Source organism: Lolium perenne, chromosome 5, assembly GCF_019359855.2.
Source record: "Lolium perenne isolate Kyuss_39 chromosome 5, Kyuss_2.0, whole genome shotgun sequence".
Taxonomy (NCBI): domain Eukaryota; kingdom Viridiplantae; phylum Streptophyta; class Magnoliopsida; order Poales; family Poaceae; genus Lolium; species Lolium perenne.
Window position 1 is genome coordinate 60733528 of NC_067248.2, and position 20507 is coordinate 60754034.

The window sequence follows — 20507 nt, forward strand, 5'->3', positions numbered from 1 at the left end:
CTAAGTTACTCCCACTATGAGCAGTCTAAACTCTCCATCCGGCGCGCGGTGTGTTGGTTGGCATTCCGAAAAAAAACTTTGACTGAACACCTGCTCGGTTCGAATTCCGCCGTCATTCGTCAGTTGGCATTTCCTCTTCTATCCACCCGAGCAGTACGTGAATTTGCAGCCCTGTATAAGATGGTACTCCCCCATAGCCATTGTCGCCCAAGCAACAGTCTGACCGATCTCCCCCAAACAACACTCAGGATTGGATCGCCATGGAAAATGTCAGCGCAACAAGCCTCACCGACGCTGCGCGCTTGGTGCAGGTTCTGAAGATCAACGGCTACCCCGCGACCAGATCCACGCGCGACAATAGCTGCAAGATCAGTTCAAGATGGCAAATAGACGGGTACGAGTGGGAGATCCGTATCTCTCCGGATTACTCACAAATTTCGTGCCAAAGTCCGTGGGTAGCACTCGAGCTTATCTTTCTCAGTCGATTCCGCTCCAGCAAGCACGTCAGGGCGAATCTCGGCTGCCGGTTGGTAGATCCGAGAGGAGTTTTAGAACCATCCGAAGTAAAGAACCAGTTTGGGTTATTTTTCAGTACAGGAAATACCACATCCAAGCTGAACCTCATCAAGAGAGAGGATTTGGAGGCATCGGGCTATCTCCAGGATGATGCCTTCACTCTGCAGTGCACCGTCACCGTGCTCAAGGAATTGCCTGAACAGACATTCCCTGTTAAGGAAACCGTTGTTCCTGCACCACCCTCTAACTTGCACCAGCAGTTCGGCGAGCTCCTGCAGAGTGCGGCCGGAGCGGACGTCACGTTTGTCGTGTCTGGCGAATCCTTTGCTGCGCACAAGATCATACTCGCTGCGCGGTCTCCTATGTTCATGGCTCAGTTCTATGGGCAAATGACGGAGAAGAGCTCGCAGCAAGTCGACATCAAGGACATGGAGGCCGCGGTGTTCAAGGCCCTGCTCGATTTCGTCTACAGCGACATGGTGCCGGAGTTTGAAGAGCAGCACAAGGATGCTGTGTCGATGATGGCGATGGCGCAACATTTGCTGGCTGCTGCGGACAGGTATGACATAGAAAGGCTCAAGATTATCTGTGAGGGAAAGCTCTCGGGGGGCATTGACGTCGACACCGCGGCGGCTACTCTAGCCCTGGCCGAGCTGCACGGCTGTGAGCAGCTCAAGGCCAAGTGCATCGACTTCATCGTCCGGAGTCCTGCGGTTCTCGCTACAGGAATGGCGCGATGCGCCGACGGCCGTGGCGTACGCCGACGGCCAAATGTCGGGGCCGTCGGCGTACGTCCGGTCCAGGGCAGCGGCCCAAAGAGCCCCTCGGCGTAGACATACCCTCGGCGTAGAGACGGATACGCCGACGGCCACCCTCGGCGTACTAAAGGCCGTCGGCGTACTAAAGGCATGTGCTCCGGTCCCGCTCCGGCCGTGACGGCCCGGTCACGGCGTCAGCGAGGCGCCGAGGGCCACCCTCGGCATAGGGCATCACCCACCTATGCCGACGGCCACCCTCGGCATACATTTTTTTTTCTTTTTTTCTTTTTGGTCATTAACTTTATATTATGTTTGTTTTATTTATGTACTAGTATGAATTATGTAAAAATAGTTACTTTTTTAAAGAAAAAAATGGTAGATGGCTTATGTAGATCCCACGAGTGACGCTCTTCGTAGACGGGTCGACGGGATCCAGTAGGCCCAACATCTGCTATCGATGTACATATGTCCTAAAACAAAGGAAAAAAGTCCATTGCTAACCCTAACTCTAACCCTAACCCTAACCCTAGGGGTAGATTTGCGGGGTCCCCGCCCCCCTAGGGTTTCCCTAGATACAAACCACCGGAGCGTCCGAATCGCTGGAAACTCCTGCTACGGCTCATCCGGGGCCTATTTCATTCCAAACCTATGGTTTCCATGTGCATATGTCCTAAACAAAGCAAAGAAATTAAAAAAATCCATTGGTGAACCCTCGCACGAAAAAAGCTATAGGGGTAGATCTGCAAGGTCCCCGGTCTAGGGTTTCCCAAGATACAGATCACCGGAGCGTCGGAATCGCTTGAAAACTTGCATTTGTCCCTAACATATGTGTACAAGTGTGATGTAAGGTTTGTCTAACCTTGCATGTACCCCGCGTTGACGATTTCCGCATACATGGGCTGACACTTGGTAAAATCCAGGATTTGTATGTGGAAACTCCTGCTACGGCTCATCCGGGGCCTATTTCATTCCAAACCTATGGTTTCCATGTGCATATGTCCTAAACAAAGAAAAGCAAATAAAAAAATCCATTGGTAAACCCTCGCACGGAGAAAGCTATAGGGGTAGATCTGCAGGGTCCCCGCCCTAGGGTTTCCCAAGATACAGATCACCGGAGCGTCGGAATCGCTTGAAAACTTGCAGTTGTCCCTAACATATGTGTACAAGTGTGATGTAAGGTTTGTCTAACCTTGCATGTACCCGGCGTTGACGATTTCCGCATACATGGGCCCACACTTGGTAAAATCCAGGATTTGTATGTGGAAACTCCTGCTACGGCTCATCCGGGGCCTATTTCATTCCAAACCTATGGTTTCCATGTGCATATGTCCTAAACAAAGCAAAGCAAATAAAAAAATCCATTGGTAAACCCTCGCACGGAGAAAGCTATAGGGGTAGATCTGCAGGGTCCGCGCCCTAGGGTTTCCCAAGATACAGATCACCGGAGCGTCGGAATCGCTTGAAAACTTGCATTTGTCCCTAACATATGTGTACAAGTGTGATGTAAGGTTTGTCTAACCTTGCATGTACCCGGCGTTGACGATTTCCGCATACATGGGCTAGCACTTGGTGAAATGCAGGATCTGTATGTGGAAACTCCCGCCACTGCTCAAACAGAGCCTATTTTATGGTAAAGTATGCCCAACCTATGGTTTCCATATACATATGTCCTAAACAAACCAAAGCAAGTAAAAAAGTCCATTGGTAAACCCTCACACGGAGAAAGCTATAGGGGTAGATCTGCGGGGTCCCCGCCCTAGGGTTTTTTCAAGATACAGACCATCGAATCGTCGGAATCGCTGGAAAACTTGCATATGCCCATAACATATGTGTACAAGTGTGACGCGTCATTTTATGTGCTAAATGTTTTCCGTTTCGCGCGTTGGCGGACGGGTGCACGCGCGCGCCCGGTACGGCCATACCGCATGTCCCGGCGGCCCCGGAAGGAATCGGCCCGGGCCAGTGTTTAGCGGCGACGAGCTCCTCTAGTAGTCCCATGTATCTCTTATCGATACTATGACACTATGACACTATGACACTATGTATGCAATGTTATGAGAGATTTGTACCTATTTGCATTTCATGCACTTCATGTTATGTATATTTGCACTTCATGTGAGGCTCCTGTGAAGTTCCTGTGAAATATTTGTGAATTTATGTGCTATTTAATTGTGCAAACCTGGGAATAGCCGAAACAGCAAAAATCTGGAAAAACTGCACGGCTACGCCGACGGCTATCCGCTCGGCATAGGCTCGACATGGACCAAATGGTCATGGTACACCGACGGCTATCCCCTCGGTGTAGCCCGCGCCAGGGCTGCCAGGTTGCGCCACGTCGCAGAGTACGCCGACGGCCCCCCTCGGCGTAGCCGGCGCCAGAGCTGCCCAGGCTGCGCCACGTCGCAGCGTACACCGACGGCCCCCCTCGGCGTAGCCGGCGCCAGAGCTGCCCAGGCTGCGCCACGTCGCAGCGTACGCCGACGGCCCACCCTCGGCGTAGCCGGCGCCAGAGCTGCCCAGGCTGCGCCACGTCGCAGCGTACGCCGACGGCCACCCCCTCGGCGTAGCCTTAACGGCCGTCAGTTTGACTGTGCCTGTTAACGTGCTACACCGAGGGCTCGTACGCCGACGGGTGGGCCAGCCGTCGGCCCTCTCCGTCTACGCCGAGAGTCGACGATACGCCGAGGGCCACGTGGGCAGCGCCGAGGCCTACCTTCCCCGAGGAGATACACCGAGGGCCACCGTCGGCGTAGGCTACGCCGAGGGCTAGGCGGTGCTACGCCGAGGGCCGCCGGCCGTCGGCATCTGGGAAGATTCCTGTAGTGTCTCGACACTGTCTTGGCCACGGAGGGGTACAAGAACTTGCAGGCAAGCTGCCTTTCGGTGCTCACTGACATGCTTGCGCGCGCTACGAAGAAAAACGTCGTCTAATTAGGGGCTGAATCAAGGTCTATATTTGTCTATTTGAATATTTGATGATACAAAGTGCTTATTTGTGCTTTATCTTGTCTTCTTCTATGCTCAAGTTACTTACCAACATGTGGTCGTGCGATATATATCAGAAAAAAGAGTAGTTCCAGAGAGAAAAAAAAAGCTCTTATATACTTAACACAAAAATGTTACTTACCTCCTCCAAAATAAAGTTGTAAATTTAATTGACAAGTTTAAGGGACACAATAGCAAAAGGACTCGGGTCATGGAAAAATTTAAAGTGAACACAAGTAACACAGCTACAAAAATGATTCGCAAGAATAACAATTGGATTTCTATCAAATTTTGTGTTTTATTTGTGTGATTTTTCCTAGATTTTAAGCCTACTGGATTGTCTCTCATTTTCTTATAATAAAATTCCAATTCTACTGGAGTACTCATTAGTCACGAACTCACAATGCACGAATTTTAGATGTACTACTTCTGATGTTCTCTGTAGATTTTCCAATTGATTTCAATTACTAGAAATTATATTCTGAGTTTGTTAGGTCAGAAAAGGAGAAAAAAGATCAAATAATAGTGCACATCAAACAATACTTAACACTTCCAAGCCAGACCACGGAAGAGCCGCTAGCAACATACGGAAGAGCCGCCATATACCAAAAAAAAGGCTAGTGAACAAACACGAACACCATTTCAACGAACGACGACGTGCTTGGATTATATTTCCTTTTGTGTCCTATATATGGTTGCACATTTGTTTTACGATACGTGCAATTGATTGTCACAATTTTAGCCATTAGTTGTTACACCGTTTCATTTGGCCCCAAGGCTGTTCTCGGGTTCTTAAAAGTTAGAGTAACATGTCATCTACACGTGTCTAAGGTTAGGCATAAGTGTGTGAGAAGAGGGTCTCATATAAAGAACATAAACATTTGGCCATTTCCTTGGAGGCTGCCAAAAAACTATGAAATTCCGTTTGACTTAATTCATAGATTTAGGTATTTTGGACTCAGACTAAAACTACCAACAATGACAGGAGGACTGCTTTACTCACTCAACGAAGAGCGGGTTCGTTGTAGTGAACATTATTCTTCACCGTTGTGGGAAGTAAGCTAGTCGAAATATATATAAAATGCTTCTTTCTCTCATGGCCATTTATGGCTATATATAGCGAACATTGCAATTATCAATTAAAAAATGAACAAAATATTCTTTGCATATATTCTATTATATGGCTTGCCGGATGCGTGCATGCCTCCTGATCGAGTGAGATGTAGTCATGTAGTGTCTCGAACCTAAATTTTTTTCAAACTTGCAGAAGACTTTGTCAAGATTGAGAATATTGCCTAGCCAAGTCAAACAGGGCTTCCGGGTGCACCAATATCATGCGATTCCCTTCCAGTTCAAAAGGTGGCTATGTAATCGGGATGAGCTGGTTCAATCAGCAAATTGATCGGATGCCACTTTGTGCTTTACTTTGAGGTCGTTTGGTATCCATCATTTAGACCCGGAATCTTGGAATTCATTTTGGAATTCCATAGGTGGGTTGTTTGGTTGCCACAGAATTGAACCGTCATTTTATTTAGGAGATCCAGCAAAATGATGCCATGGGTAAACACAATTCCAAGCTGAGACCTGTCATTTGTGTTTCTCTATGGAAGCTATCTTTAAATTTAATATTGAATTCTGCTGTCATTTGCAATTCCTGCGGCAACCAAACAAGTGTCTATTTCTGGAATTACAATGTAAATAAAATGAATACATGTATTCATTTCAAAATGCTACAAACAAAATGAAAGCCTGGTTTCCAAACGACTTCTTAGGGAATTGCTAGTTCTTAGCTAGTTGAGAACTAGGTTAGTTCTTAGTCAATTCATGATTCGTTTGATTAAAATTGTCAAGATTTGTGTTTCGCGTTGCTTTTTTCTAGATGAACCGTCCCACTCTATTGATGTATAATGTTTGAAAGAGATGCATGGATCGGTACAAGCTATGGGGTATTAATAAGCCAGACCCGGCGCCCCAGTTCTAAAGAAGAAGAAGCCCTCGGGTTGCTACTTGATGGATTGTCTTGGTGTTTGCTAGACCCAAGCCATGCATGGGCTTCTTCGATCGCTGCATGACTGAGCTGGCTGTTTCGGCCTTTTATAGTGGGCTGGCAGCTTCTTAATAGAATTTCTGATTATTGTTTTTATTTGTCTTTTTTGAATATATTTCTTTGTGATAGAGTACAACCTTTTGCCATGTGATTTTCTCTCTATTTGTGGGTGTTTAAGTAGGCTACACATATTTTGGCGTACTAGGCTGTTGGACGCGTGGATGAGTTACTTCTCAAATGTTGAACGCGCGGATGAGTTACTTCTCAAATGTTGGATTGCGTTGATTTTGTCATACCGTAGATTGCAAATGGTTTTGCAACTGAGATTTTTTAATTGATTGAAATGTTTTCCCGGTACAAGTTGGATTAAAACTGAGTTTTTTTAGAATTTTTTCGTTGTAAGTCTGGTCGCAACAGATTTTCTCCAATTTCATGTCCGGTTGCAACTGATTCCTAGTTGCAACTCAGACTGCAACTGAGTTTATTTTCTGTTGCAAATATTGTTTTTGTTATTACTATTGGAGTTGCAACTAAGATTTTTTCACTTGAAGTAGGGTTGCAACTAAAATTTTCTAGTTGCAACTTGGGTTGCAACTGGAAAAAAAATTACAAATGGATTGTAACTAAATTTTTTCAGTTGCAAGTGAGGTTGCAGCTGTAATCTTTATTGCAATGTCTGAGGTTGCAACTGAAGTTTTTTAACCTGGAGTTGTATTGTATCTGAGTTCTTTTGTAATGGCCCCGGGTAGTACCGCTATAGATTTTGTTTGCTTTTTCTTTTGTGCATCATCATGACATCATGTGCATCATATCATCCCTGTTTTCATCAAATAAAACTATTTTATAAAACCTCTCTCTTTATTTTTTTCCTCTCTTATGGGTTATTTTATAAAACCCCCTCTCCCTTTTCAATTTACAAAACCCTAAAACCAACCCTTTGAAAACCAACCAATTGGTTGCTAGAACTATTTTTTTCTTTTCCCTACCTCTATCTCTGCATTCAAAACTCAAATTATTTGAATTAATTTAAAACAATTTACAAAAAAAATTAAAAAGAAAATGTAAATTTTCAAAAATAACAACAAACCCTAATCCCCCCTGGGCCACCCTCCCCCTCTCCAGCCCATCCCTCGAACCTCCTTCCGGCCCAGCCCAACCGCGGCCGAGTACCCCTTCGCAAGGCCCCCCTTTTCTTCTTCCCGTCCTTTTCGTCCTCGCTGGAAAGTGAGCACGCCGATGGCGTGAACTCCCTGGGGTCCTCCTCCCCCTCAACCACCGCACCACCTGCTCCCTCTCCCCCCTTTTAACCCCTCTCCGAGGCCCCCCAAACCCTATCCGCCCCTCCTCTTTCTCCTCCTCGTGCCGCCACCTCCGTTTCCCCTCCTTTCTTTTTCTCTGTGAAGCCCGAGCGTGCCACTGTCGGCCTCGTCGTGGCACCGCCGCTCTAGACCCTCCCCTTCCAATCCGATACCACCAAGAGCTTCGTCTCCCTCTCCTCGTTCACCTCCTGCAAGCAATCGAGTCGGGAGGCCGCGCCTGCGACGAATTCGTCCATCACATCCGCCACGGCCACCGGCGTCTCTCGACGATTCCGGCGAACTCCGTCATCAGCTGCCCGTTCTGAGTCCAGGTTGGGCCCCAGGGCATTGCTGCGCACCCCCTGGACCCCTTCTCCTCCTCCCTCTCCTCCAGGTTCTCCTTCTCACTGTGTTGCCGGGCGCCTTCACCGCAGATTTCCGCAACCGACGGCTCTCCAGCGAACCCCCTGTGCTGGCGCCGCCCTCTCCTGGTCCGCGCCGACGGGGCACAGCCGAGGTGCCCACTCGCGCGTCCAGGGGGCCTCCACATCGCCCGCGTGCTCGTTGGCTGTGCCGCGGTGACCACCACGTCGGACCGCGTCTGGCACCCTTTTCGTCGAACATGTTCGGCGCGTGCTCGCATGGTTCACCACGTCGGCATGCCAACGTGGCCAGCAGGCCCGCCCGTTAGCCTCTCCGGCTGGCTCAGCCTCGGTGAGAAAAGTTCTAACCCCCCTCCAGATCTGCAATCTTGCACCGAGCCCCCCCTGCAGTTTGTTTTCAACCCGCCGTCCCTGAAAGTGTCCGCTTTTCCGATAACCCCCATGCAGTTCTGGGAACCAACCCGCAGTCCATCCACGTTGAGTCAGCAGCTTCCGGTCCCGCGCGTCAGTGGCTCTGGCTAGCTCTCTCTTCGGTGAAAATAGCCAAACCCTTTTCCGTTTTATCTGAAAATTCTAGAAAATGTATAAATTTTGCGAAATTCATATCTTTCAAACCGTTCATCGAAATGCAAAGTGTTTTATATGAAAATTGATCAGAAAAATGCAAGGATCATTAGTATGCCATTCATACATCTGTTTGCATATTGCATCATGTCGCGTCGTGGTAGTTATGCATGTTCACCTCACATATACGCGGAGTATTTCGGCACCAACTAAGGTTTCCCCGCTCCATTTAATATTGATGTAGCTCACCCTTCCATGTTATGCCATGTTAAGCAACATTTAACTTTGTCGGTAGAAAATGCAACTCCAACCTAATTTGCTTGTCCGGGTTTCCAATCCCACTTAAATTGGATACGTTGCATCGCATCATCGTTGCCATGTCATGCATGCATGCATCTTGCTCATGCCGGTTCTTTATCCCTAGTAGTAAGACTTACATGCGTTGTGTGTTCCACATTTGCTTCTTCCCGGATAGGATCGCGAAGTGGTGTTGTGAGATACGACAAGTCCTCCGGATGTTCCTCGGGCAAGCATTTCCTAAACTCCTGTCTCTGCAGGAGTCGTTCACCTATTTTATTTTGCCTTCTCTCTTATGCTAGCCTTGAGTTGCGTTCTTGTCACGTGTCCTATCCACTTATTACCCTCAAGAAGCCCATATTGCCACCACCACCCTCATATAGCTGTTGTTTGGTTATCGGGTCTGCCTTGCGAGTCGTAGTGCATGCTAGTGCTATTTATATCTTGTTACCGTTATCGCTATCTTATCGGGTTATCTGTTGGGGAATCATGACACATGGTTTATGGATATGTTTGTTAGAGATAATCATGCTTTACTTTGATGTTAACAACTAAAACTGTAAGCAGAGGCATCTGTGAGCCCCTTTGTGAAAGCGTCGGAACTTTGACTTGCTAATGTCCCCTAGGACCCGAGTTCTTGTTATCTGTTTTGAGATTGAGCGCTCTACCCGTACGTGGGGATTACTACTGGGACCCCCCTCACCCTTTACCTTTTCTCAAGTCAGTTGAAAAGGGGGCCACAACCTTGGTTCTATTTGGCGGGTGTTTACTTCATGTTGCCTTCGGGTGTTTATATTCTGTATTGTACCCTGCTAGACGATTTATCTAGTGCTTGGCCGTAAGTGCCGCTGATGTCTACGCACGCTTCTATTCCTGTAGACAGTGTTGGGCCTCTGTAACGATCCGGAAAAACCCTAATTAGATTTTTTGTTCACCCTCTGTTTTTCCTTGTCGTTCCAAGTCATCATGGCATCATGCATATTTTTGAACCCCAAAATTATTTTATTAAACCTTATTTTGGTTGCTAAATTATTCTTCCTATCTTTGCCTCAAATTAAAACATATTTTTCTGTAATTATTCGTGTATAAAACTATTTGAAAATGGTTTAAAACAAAACAGGAAAGTAATAAAAAGAAAATAGTTTTAAATATAAAAAAAGGAAGGCAGACCTCCAACCGGCAAGGCCAAGATCAGGCCCAGCCGGCGCCCCAAGCCCCAGGCCACACAGGCCCACCCCGCAGCCCACTTGGCCTGCTGGCCGAAACCCTAACCCTCCCACCGGCCAACTCCTCCCTCCCCTGGCAATCTTGCAGCCACCCCCTCTCCTTCTTTTCTAAACGCGATCAGGTCCTCCCACTCAGCCTCTCTCCTCGCTCGAGCCCGAGCCCTGCTCGCTCCCGACCCGCACCTGGCCGCTTCCCGTCGCCGCGCCCTCGCTCCTCTCTCTGCTTCCCCCGAGCTGGCCTCGCTTTCGTCGCCTCCTCCCTCACCTCCACCGTCCCGCGCACTGCTCCGCCCTCCGCCGCGACTTCTGCCACTGGCCCGAGCTCGTGCTGCTCGACGCCCGGAGCCCCTCCTTCCTCCTGTATGCGTCCGCCTCCAGCACTGCTCCGGCTCCTCCTTGCGCGCCGCCAGGAGCTTCGTGCTGCACCGAGCTCTTCCCCGTCTCCAGCACGTCCGCGTGTCCCGTCGGCCTCCTCCTGGATGCCTGCGTCCGCCCCAATCCGCGCTGCTGCCTCCTCCTACCGGCGTTGCCAGAGACCACGACGCCGTCGCCTCTGCGTCCTGGACGCTCGCGTCGCACGTGACTAAGTCTCCTCCCCATCGCGTGAAGTTCGTCATTGACCTCTGTTTCCACCGCCTTGGCCGTCGCTGCTTGTTGCTGGGCAACATCGTGGGTGTACGTACACGCGAATAACAATTATTCGTGTGCATCTGTCTACCTGTGCATGTCTGCAGCTTGTTCTACCAAATGCCTGAATGTGGCAATTTGCTCACATACATCTATCTATCTATCTGTTAGTGTACAAGTTCTTCCGCGTGGTTTTGGCAAGAGTTCCTGCCGATGTCTGAAGATAAACCTGGAGGATCTTTGAGAAGCGATTTGAAGACTACCGGCAACATTTTCAAGTTCAGCACTCACAGTTGAAGACGGAACCCCAAGGCGCCGAACCACGTCCACCATCGAGATGGAACCTCAAGTTCTCCTCCTCGGATTTGAAGGCCGAAACCCCGCTTGATCCTTCATCCTCTCCAATCCGGCGACCACCTTGGTTTCATTACCGTGAGACCTCGAACCTAACCAGCCCTATTTTATAAATATGTATCTATATCTTGTTGCATCAAAACATACCATGTGTGCATCCTATATCTTGTGGGTTCGGATAAATAGCGAATCACCTAATTAAATGTGGAATTATGCGGGATTGCTATTCTTGTCCCGGTTCCATTTAATTTTGTCGTAGCTCACCCATGCCTTGTCTTGCCATGTTAATCAACATTTAATTTGCGGGGTAGATAAACAACTTGAACCTAATAATTGTTTGTCCGGGGTTTCGACTCCGATTAATTTGGATAAGTTGCTTTGCACCATCACTACCATGTCATGCATATCATCTTCATCATGCTGGTTCTTCTTCCGTAGTTGTAAGATTTGCATCCGTTGTTTGTTGTAGCGCTTTGCTTCTTCCCGGATAGGATCGCGAAGTGGTGCTGTGAGATACGCCAAGTCCTCCGGATGTTCCTCGGCAAGCTTTAACAGGCAAGCATTTCCCCTATACTCCTGTCCCTGCAGGAGTCGCTCACCTATTTTATTTTGCCTTCTCCCTTATGCTATCCTTGAGTTGCGTTCTTGTCACGTGTCCCTTCCACTTGTTACCTCAAGCAGCCCATATTGCCTCCACCAACCACCTACAGCTATTGTTTGGTTTCGGGTCTGCCCTGCGAGTCGTAGTGCATGCTAGTGCTATTTTATCTCGTTATCGTTATTGTTATCTTATCGGGTTATATGTTGGGAAGAATCATGGTTACTTTAGTTGTTGATAGTTGTTTAGCGGAGGCATCGGTGGGTCAGCTGCTCGCTTTGTGACGGCTCACTTGTGTTTCCTAAATATCTTAGGACTCCGAGTTCTTGTTATCTGTTCCGAGACTGAGCGCTCTAACCACACGTGGGTATGCTTACCGGGTCTCCCCTCGACCACTGCCGGAATCTACAGCTTTGTCCAGTGGCCACAATTAGTCTGAATGTTTTGTTTCTCCCGGGCGTGCAAGCTTGTTTCTTTGTGGTCAGATGATATGATGTTACTTTTGGGGCCTTGTACCCCGTTGTCTCTTGCACGCTCGTAGGTTGCGGAGCCGCTGCGAAGTGGTTATCCCGCCGGGCACTGATCACCTAGTACGCTGACGCAATAGCTGAGTCCGCTTCGGAGCACGGCCGGACTTCGATACGGGTTTAACTTAGTTAGGTGGCTTCCTGGACATTGTTGTGTTGAAGGAGAGTGCGAGACGTGATGCTCCACCTTTATGACTTTTGCCTTTGGAGTTGATCGTGCGTGTGGGCACATTTGGGCACCCCTGCAGGGTTACAATCTTATCGATAAGCCGTGTCCGCGGTTATGGACGACTTGGAGCTGTATGACTCGACCATAGACAACTTACACCTGTTGTTTCAATACTAATAACTTGCTTAGTAAGATAGAACAACTTAAATAATAACTGGTTAAAACTTGTCAACAGTGTGAGTGCCTTTGCTAGTACTTCTTTGCGAAGGGAGAACACATCGGCTGTGTTATGTTTGCAGAGTATAGAACTGTTAATTACGCTCTCTCACCTTCTCTGATAGACGACTGTTGTAGAGTGTCTCTATAGGTTTTTAGTGCTTCCGCGCTGCCGCTAAATCCCACCATATTGCCTATGACGTTCCTCTTGCGTCCTCTAAGTCCCCTGCGTGCCTCAAGTACAAAGGATGACTGGTTGACGAATGTTTATACGTCTTGAAGTCTTGTTAAGTACGAACCCGTACTTATTGCTGCTTCTACGGGACATAACCGGGCAGGTATGAAGATATGTTTGAAGAAGACGACGTTAGCAAGGTTACTCTTCCGGCTTGGCCTGGGCAGGGTTATGGACACCATCGTTTATCTTCAGGACTCTTAGTCCAATTTGTATCTTGTCCGTACTCGGGCGTGTTCGATCTTCTGTATGATTTGGAGCTTTGTATTGTATATTTGTATCTTGACTCGTTGGAGTCGTTGTTGTAATATACGTTTCTTGTGGGCTCTATTGTAATCCTGTTGTAATGTTACCGCTCGTGTTAATTCCTCTGGCATCACGTGTGTGATTTGTCGCGCACGTCGTGTCGGAGGGCGTCTCAGAATCGATACCGTGCGGATTTCAGCGGGATCGCTGGACTCCTCAGGATACCGGTTCCGGGGCGTCACAAGGTTGTATCAGAGCATCAGGTTGTCGATACCCCACTGGTCCAGACTGTAGGATAACCTTGCCAATGATCGTGGAGTTTAGAGCGTCCAAACTATTTTCGAAAAATCGTTGGATAGATCTGATTAGCTCTGTTTTTTTTCTTATCCCTATTCTTTCTCATCTTACCTTTGCGAGTTTTGAGTCTTCTCTCTTATCTGAGCTTTCCGAGTCTTAGGTTCTGACGCGGGTTGGACGATCTTTGCCCTTATCCTAATAGGTCTGATCTTCGGAGTTCCCGACGCAAGCGCATCATCAACAGCGGAACAACAACTTCTTGTTGGTGGTGTCGACCGCCAAAGCTGGAGCAAGACTTCTTGTTAGTGGTGTCGAGGAGATCGACACGCCGCCTGAAGATCCGATAATTCACCTCTCATCCCTCGTACCTGGACGTGGAATCTCGGGGCGAGATTCCTTGTTAGTGGTGTCGTTTGTAACGACCCGGAAAAACCCTAATTAGATTTTTTGTTCACCCTCTGTTTTTCCGTTTCGTTCCAAGTCATCATGGCATCATGCATATTTTTGAACCCCAAAATTATTTTATTAAACCTTATTTTGGTTGCTAAATTATTCTTCCTATCTTTGCCTCAAATTAATACATATTTTTCTGTAATTATTCGTGTATAAAACTATTTGAAAATGGTTTAAAACAAAACAGGAAAGTAATAAAAAGAAAACAGTTTTAAATATAAAAAAAGGAAGGCAGACCTCCAACCGGCAAGGCCAAGATCAGGCCCAGCCGGCGCCCCAAGCCCCAGGCCACCTAGGCCCACCCCGCAGCCCACGTGGCCTGCTGGCCGAAACCCTAACCCTCCCACCGGCCAACTCCTCCCTCCCCTGGCAATCTTGCAGCCACCCCCTCTCCTTCTTTTCTAAACGCGATCAGGTCCTCCCACTCAGCCTCTCTCCTCGCTCGAGCCCGAGCCCTGCTCGCTCCCGACCCGCACCTGGCCGCTTCCCGTCGCCGCGCCCTCGCTCCTCTCTCTGCTTCCCCCGAGCTGGCCTCGCTTCCGTCGCCTCCTCCCTCACCTCCACCGTCCCGCGCGCTACTCCGCCCTCCGCCGCGACTTCTGCCACTGGCCCGAGCTCGTGCTGCTCGACGCCCGGAGCCCCTCCTTCCTCCTGTATGCGTCCGCCTCCAGCACTGCTCCGGCTCCTCCTTGCGCGTCGCCAGGAGCTTCGTGCTGCACCGAGCTCTTCCCCGTCTCCAGCACGTCCGCGCGTCCCATCGGCCTCCTCCTGGATGCCTGCGTCCGCCCCAATCCGCGCTGCTGCCTCCTCCTACCGGCGTTGCCAGAGACCACGACGCCGTCGCCTCTGCGTCCTCGATTTCGCCCCCTCGATTTCGCCCCGCTCACACTTCGACCATGGTATCCTCCTGGACGCTCGCGTCGCGCGCGACCAAGTCTCCTCCCCGTCGCGTGAAGTTCGTCATTGACCTCTTTTTCCACCTCCTTGGCCGTCGCTGCTTTTGCTGGGCAACATCGTGGGTGTACGTACACGCGAATAACAATTATTCGTGTGCATCTGTCTACCTGTGCATGTCTGCAGCTTGTTCTACCAAATGCCTGAATGTGACAATTTGCTCACATACATCTATCTATCTATCTGTTAGTGTACAAGTTCTTCCGCGTGGTTTTGGCAAGAGTTCCTGCCGATGTCTGAAGATAAACCTGGAGGATCTTTGAGAAGCGATTTGAAGACTACCGGCAACATTTTCAAGTTCAGCACTCACAGTTGAAGACGGAACCCCAAGGCGCCGAACCACGTCCGCCATCGAGATGGAACCTCAAGTTCTCCTTCTCGGATTTGAAGGCCGAAACCCCGCTTGATCCTTCATCCTCTCCAATCCGGCGACCACCTTGGTTTCATTACCGTGAGACCTCGAACCTAACCAGCCCTCTTTTATAAATGTGTATCTATATCTTGTTGCATCAAAACATACCATGTGTGCATCGTATATCTTGTGGGTTCGGATAAATAGCGAATCACCTAATTAAATGTGGAATTATGCGGGATTGCTATTCTTGTCCCGGTTCCATTTAATTTTGCCATAGCTCACCCATGCCTTGTCTTGCCATGTTAATCAACATTTAATTTGCGGGGTAGATAAACAACTTGAACCTAATAATTGTTTGTCCGGGGTTTCGACTCCGATTATTTTTTTTTTTTTTTTTTTTTGAAGGTGAAACAGTGGGATAACCCACTGCAATTTTTATATTAATAAGCGTTTATGAAATTACAAAGTAGAGGGAGTTCCTCTAAAAAAGGGAAACAAGAAAGAAAGAAGAAAAGAGTACAAAAGATCTATGTCTGAGATTGTAGCCATTCCTTAAAAGAATCTGCATGCTTCTTCTTCATTCTGTAAGTGAGCATCTTTGTTTCTTGAAGAAAGATTACTTTCCAAGATTCAAAACTTGGCTCCTGATTGTTGAAGATTTTATTATTTCTCGTAATCCAAATGCCCCATGCTGCTAATATTATAAGTTCCATTGCAAAGGGAACTTTTAGTTTTTTCTTGATGTCATAGAAAGCTTGAAAAATTGTCCCATTTCTCCTTCTCTGAGGACAGATGTAATTCCAGCAGACTTTAGCAAAGTTGCAATTCCAGAATAAGTGAGTGATGTCTTCCTCTTGTTGATGACAAAGATTTTGTACACAATAATAAGAAGGCAGAGTCATATTTTTTCTTTTTAACAAGTTTCTGGTATTGAGCCTGTCATGAAGAAGAAGCCAAAAGAAGAATTTGTGTTTTGGTTGACAAGAAGATTTCCATATCCATCCAAAGTGTGGCTGTGCCTCTTGATATCCAATTAAAGAATTATAAGCTCTGTGAACAGAGAAAGTGTTACTTCCCCATATGTAACTCCATTTATCAGATTCATCAATACTTATTTTCTCTCTAGCAGTTTGACAGATCATTTCCATTTGGAGAAATTCAGAATAAGCTTGCTGTGAGAGAGGCAGGTGAAAAAGATCTTCTAAGAATTCAGTGTCCAGAACATCCCTGACAGTTATCAAATGATTCCTTGCATAAGTGATCAGATGAGGCATACTTTGCATTAGGCAGTTGTCATCCCAATTATCTTGCCAGAACAAGCTTGATTTCCCATTTCCTAAATTGCACTTTGCCAATCCTTTGAAAGTATCAACAAGTTTCAAGTGAGTTTTCCACCAGAAAGATCCTTCCACTGTACCTCCTGGAAGAGTACCATTGTTGTAATAAGCTCCTTTCACTAATTTGACCCAAGGGATATCATGATTATTATAGAACTTATCCAAATTTTTTAACAACAATGCTCTGTTTTGAGTGTCCAGATCTAACACTCCTAATCCTCCTTGATTTTTGGGTCTTGTGATTTTTTTCCATGAAATGAGAGCTGATCCCCTTGCTTGTACATCTCCATTTTTCTTCCTCCAAAGGCAGTGTCTCATGTATTTGACCACTTGATCTTTTATAGTTATGGGTACATCAAAACAGCCCATGAAGAAAATTGGAAGAGATGAAAGAACTGATTTGACTAACTGTAGCTTTCCACCATAATTCAGAAAATCAGCAATACCACCCAATCTTGATTGGACCCTTTGAATTATAGGTATGAAATGTTCCATAGAAGGCTTGATAATGCACAAAGGCAATCCAAGATAAGTAAAAGGAAAGGCTCCAGTTCTACAGTTTATGGTGGCAGCAAAATGATTCAGCTTTTCAGTATCCATATTGATTGGAATCATATTGGATTTATGGTAATTCACCTTCAAACCAGTGGATTCAGCAAAAGAGTGCAAAAGAGCTTTGAGACTAACCAATTGCATTGCATCAGCCTTTAAAATAATCAGAGTATCATCTGCATATTGTATCACAGGAAAATCATCACAAGCACAGTGAATTGGTCTTGAAATTAGGTTCTGCTCCATTGCCTTGTTGAGTATGGATTGTAAAAGATCTGCAGCCAAGACAAAAAGAAGAGGGGATAATGGATCCCCCTGTCTAACTCCTCGTTTACAGTAGAACTTTTTCCCAGGAATACCATTTAGCAAAACAGAAGAAGTTCCAGATGACAAAATGATTTCAATCCATTTAATCCATTTTTCACCAAAGCCTTTAGCTCTTAGAATTCTCAGAATGGATTTGTGTTCAATTCTGTCAAAGGCCTTTTCAAAGTCCAATTTCAGAAGTATGATTTCTTCTTGTGATTTGTGGCATTGGAATAAATATTCAAAAGCCCAACCAAGGCAGTCTTGAATTGATCTTTTTTTGAGGAAGCCATATTGATTCTTGTGTACCAGCTTTAGTATAACCTTCTGTAATCTGTTGGCTAACAATTTAGTCACAATCTTTAGGGTACTGTTGAGGAGAGAAATTGGTCTGAAGTCTCCAGGAAGCAAAGGAGTATCAATTTTTGGAATAAGAGTGATGAAGGAAGAATTAATACTTTCCAAAGATATATTCCCATCATAAAAATCCTTGATTACTTTTTTGACATCATCTCCAATAATATCCCAACAATTTTTGATAAAATCATTATTGAATCCATCTGGTCCTGGAGATTTATCATTTGGCAGGCCCTTGATAACCCTATCAATCTCTTCATCAGAGAAAGGAACTTCCAATCCTTCTTTCATCTGACTGCTCATTGGATTATCATACAAGTCCTGTAAATTGAAATGCATATCTGGATCATCAGATTTACCCATCCTCTCCTTGAAAGCATTCCAGAGAATTTCAGCTTTACTTTCATGATCAGATATATCAATATTTTGATCATTTCTCAAAGAAGCAATGTAATTCTTTCTATAATTAATAGTGGCCTTAGTATGAAAGAATTTTGTGTTTGCATCTCCTAACTTCACCCATTTTATTTTCCCTCTTTGTTTCCAATAGGATTTTTCATTTTGAAGTAAAGTGATCACATGGGTTTTTAAAATATCTCTGAGATTCCACTCTTCCAGGGATAAAGTCCTGAACTCCTCCATAGTATCCAGAAGACCAATGACTGATTGTACTTTGTCAATAAGAATCTTTAAAGAAGGAAGATTTTTTGCCCATAATTTCAATGCTCTTCTCAAGTTCTTGTATTTAGCATTAATCATCTTAGCACTGTCACTAAAACCCACTGGAATATTCCATGCATTTTTAACAATGTCCTTGAATTGACTGTGCTGCAACCAGTGATTTTCAAACCTAAAAACATTTGATCTGGGTATATTTGTTCCAATGGTGACTACACAAGGTACATGATCCGAGGTTGGTTTAGTCAAAGCATGAGCAAAAGTGGATGGAAAAGAACTTGTCCAAGAGGCTGATGTAAAAATCCAGTCTAATCTTTCAAGGAGAGGCTCATGCTGCATGTTGCTCCAGGTGAATTTCCTGCCTTTTAAAGGAACTTCAATAAGACCCAAAGTGCTAATTGCTTCATTAAAACTCAACATATCATTCACATTACCACCAGGCTTGTTTCTATCAGAAGGCTTCCTAATGAGATTGAAGTCTCCCATGATAATCCAATCAGTGTCATCAGGCATGTCTATATTTGTAAACCAATCAATAAAACCTTCTTTTCTATCGTGTTGGCATGGTCCATAAATGTTTGTTAGAATCCAGGAAGCATCTGATAGTTTGCAGGTGAATTTAACTGAAAGAGAAAATTCATTGGAGAAAGCAAGTTCACCATTAAAGGCAGAGCCATTCCAGATTATAATAATGCCACCTGAAGCTCCAATTGAGGGCACAAATTCAAATTTATCAAATTTCCTTTGACAAAATTTCCTCAAATACTCCAAATCAAAGTTCTCCCTCTTTGTTTCTTGTAAGCAAATAATATCACACCCAGATTCTTCTATTTTGCTATAGAGAGCTAACCATTTTTTCTCAGAGTTAATCCCCCTCAAATTCCAGTTCATAATTTTCCATTTTCTTTGTCTATTCATTGGGAAACCAGTTGTATCTATAATTTGGGGCTAGAAACAACCATTGTTCTAGCAGACAGCATAGGGTGTATGAAAAGATAATAAGTCCAAAGCAAGGAAAGGAATAAGTGATGAACAACCAATTCTTGCAGACAACCCAGTCAGGCAGGACAGGTGATGAACATTGCAGGTACAAAAGCATAATCTTATTACAAGACACAAGCCCTCTGGAAACCAACAAGACTAAGTTTCCAACTCCCCCAACACCAAAAGCTCTTGACTTGTGATACATAGATAACACCTATTTATTAGGCCTTTTTTTGGCCCCCTGAGCAGCCCCACCAGCAGCTCCATCTTTTTTCTCTTTGCCTGATCCTTCAGACTTCCTGGCAATCTCTTTTCCCTTCTTCATATTCTCTTTGCTTGCATTTCCTCCAAGGCTTGAAGCAGATGGGCCTGGAGCTTTGTTTATTCCAGAGTCTATCTTGCTTTTCTTCATCAACCTCTTCTCTATTTCCTTCTCATCAACCTTACAGAAAGATGAGGCCAAATTTTTAACCACCTTGGAATTAATCATAGGGGGAGAAGCATTGCAGGTCAAACAATTTCTATTATTGCAAGAAGCATGATTCTTAAATCCTTCATTTAGTAGAATCAGTCTGGGACTTCTTCTTACCTCAGACTCAACCAGAGGAATCTTACTTTCTCTTCTCTTCCTTTTGGGTGAAGCCAAGAGATCCAAACCAGAGTCTTCAGGGGTAGTATTTTGGTCAGTGTAATCTGTCAGAAGGCATGATGGAGCCTGGGACACAGCACATTTATCAGGAATATAGAAAGAAACAGTTGGTTCAGCAGATATAGGTTCCTGAATAATTTCCCATAATTGAGAATAAAGGAATTCTTTTGCCCAATCAAATTTCTCTGGGGTCATGAGCATGAGGGTGACAAAATTAAACCAACTTACAGGAATTTGAAGCACTTTGGTATTTCCTTTTGGATCATTTGAGAGAAGGTTTGGAGCAAAGAACTTCTCCCAAATATCCAAGCCTTGCTTAGAGAACCTAGCATGCAGGTTATGTTCTTCAGGAGCAGAGAAGAAAAAAGTTTCAACTCTGCCTAGAACAATGTGAGCTTCTTCAGGAGGCAGAATATTCATATTATTTGGAATAATCAGATCTTCTCCCAAGTCATGAACCATGCCATCCATTTCATCTTCCACCAAGTTTTCCTCTTCATCCTGATAAGCATTGATGAGATTGTTCAAACCATCTCCTA

At 45.8% G+C, this 20507-nt stretch overlaps 1 protein-coding gene across 1 annotated transcript; it reads left to right on the top strand.

Moving 5' to 3' along the window:
- The first annotated feature begins 260 nt into the window (after window positions 1–260).
- Window positions 261–4205, top strand: LOC127303375 (BTB/POZ and MATH domain-containing protein 1-like). The gene is made up of 2 exons (XM_051334116.1): window positions 261–1229; window positions 4098–4205. Exons 1-2 carry the CDS (start codon window positions 261–263, stop codon window positions 4203–4205), a joined length of 1077 nt encoding a protein of 358 aa, XP_051190076.1.
- Window positions 4206–20507: the final 16302 nt, after the last annotated feature.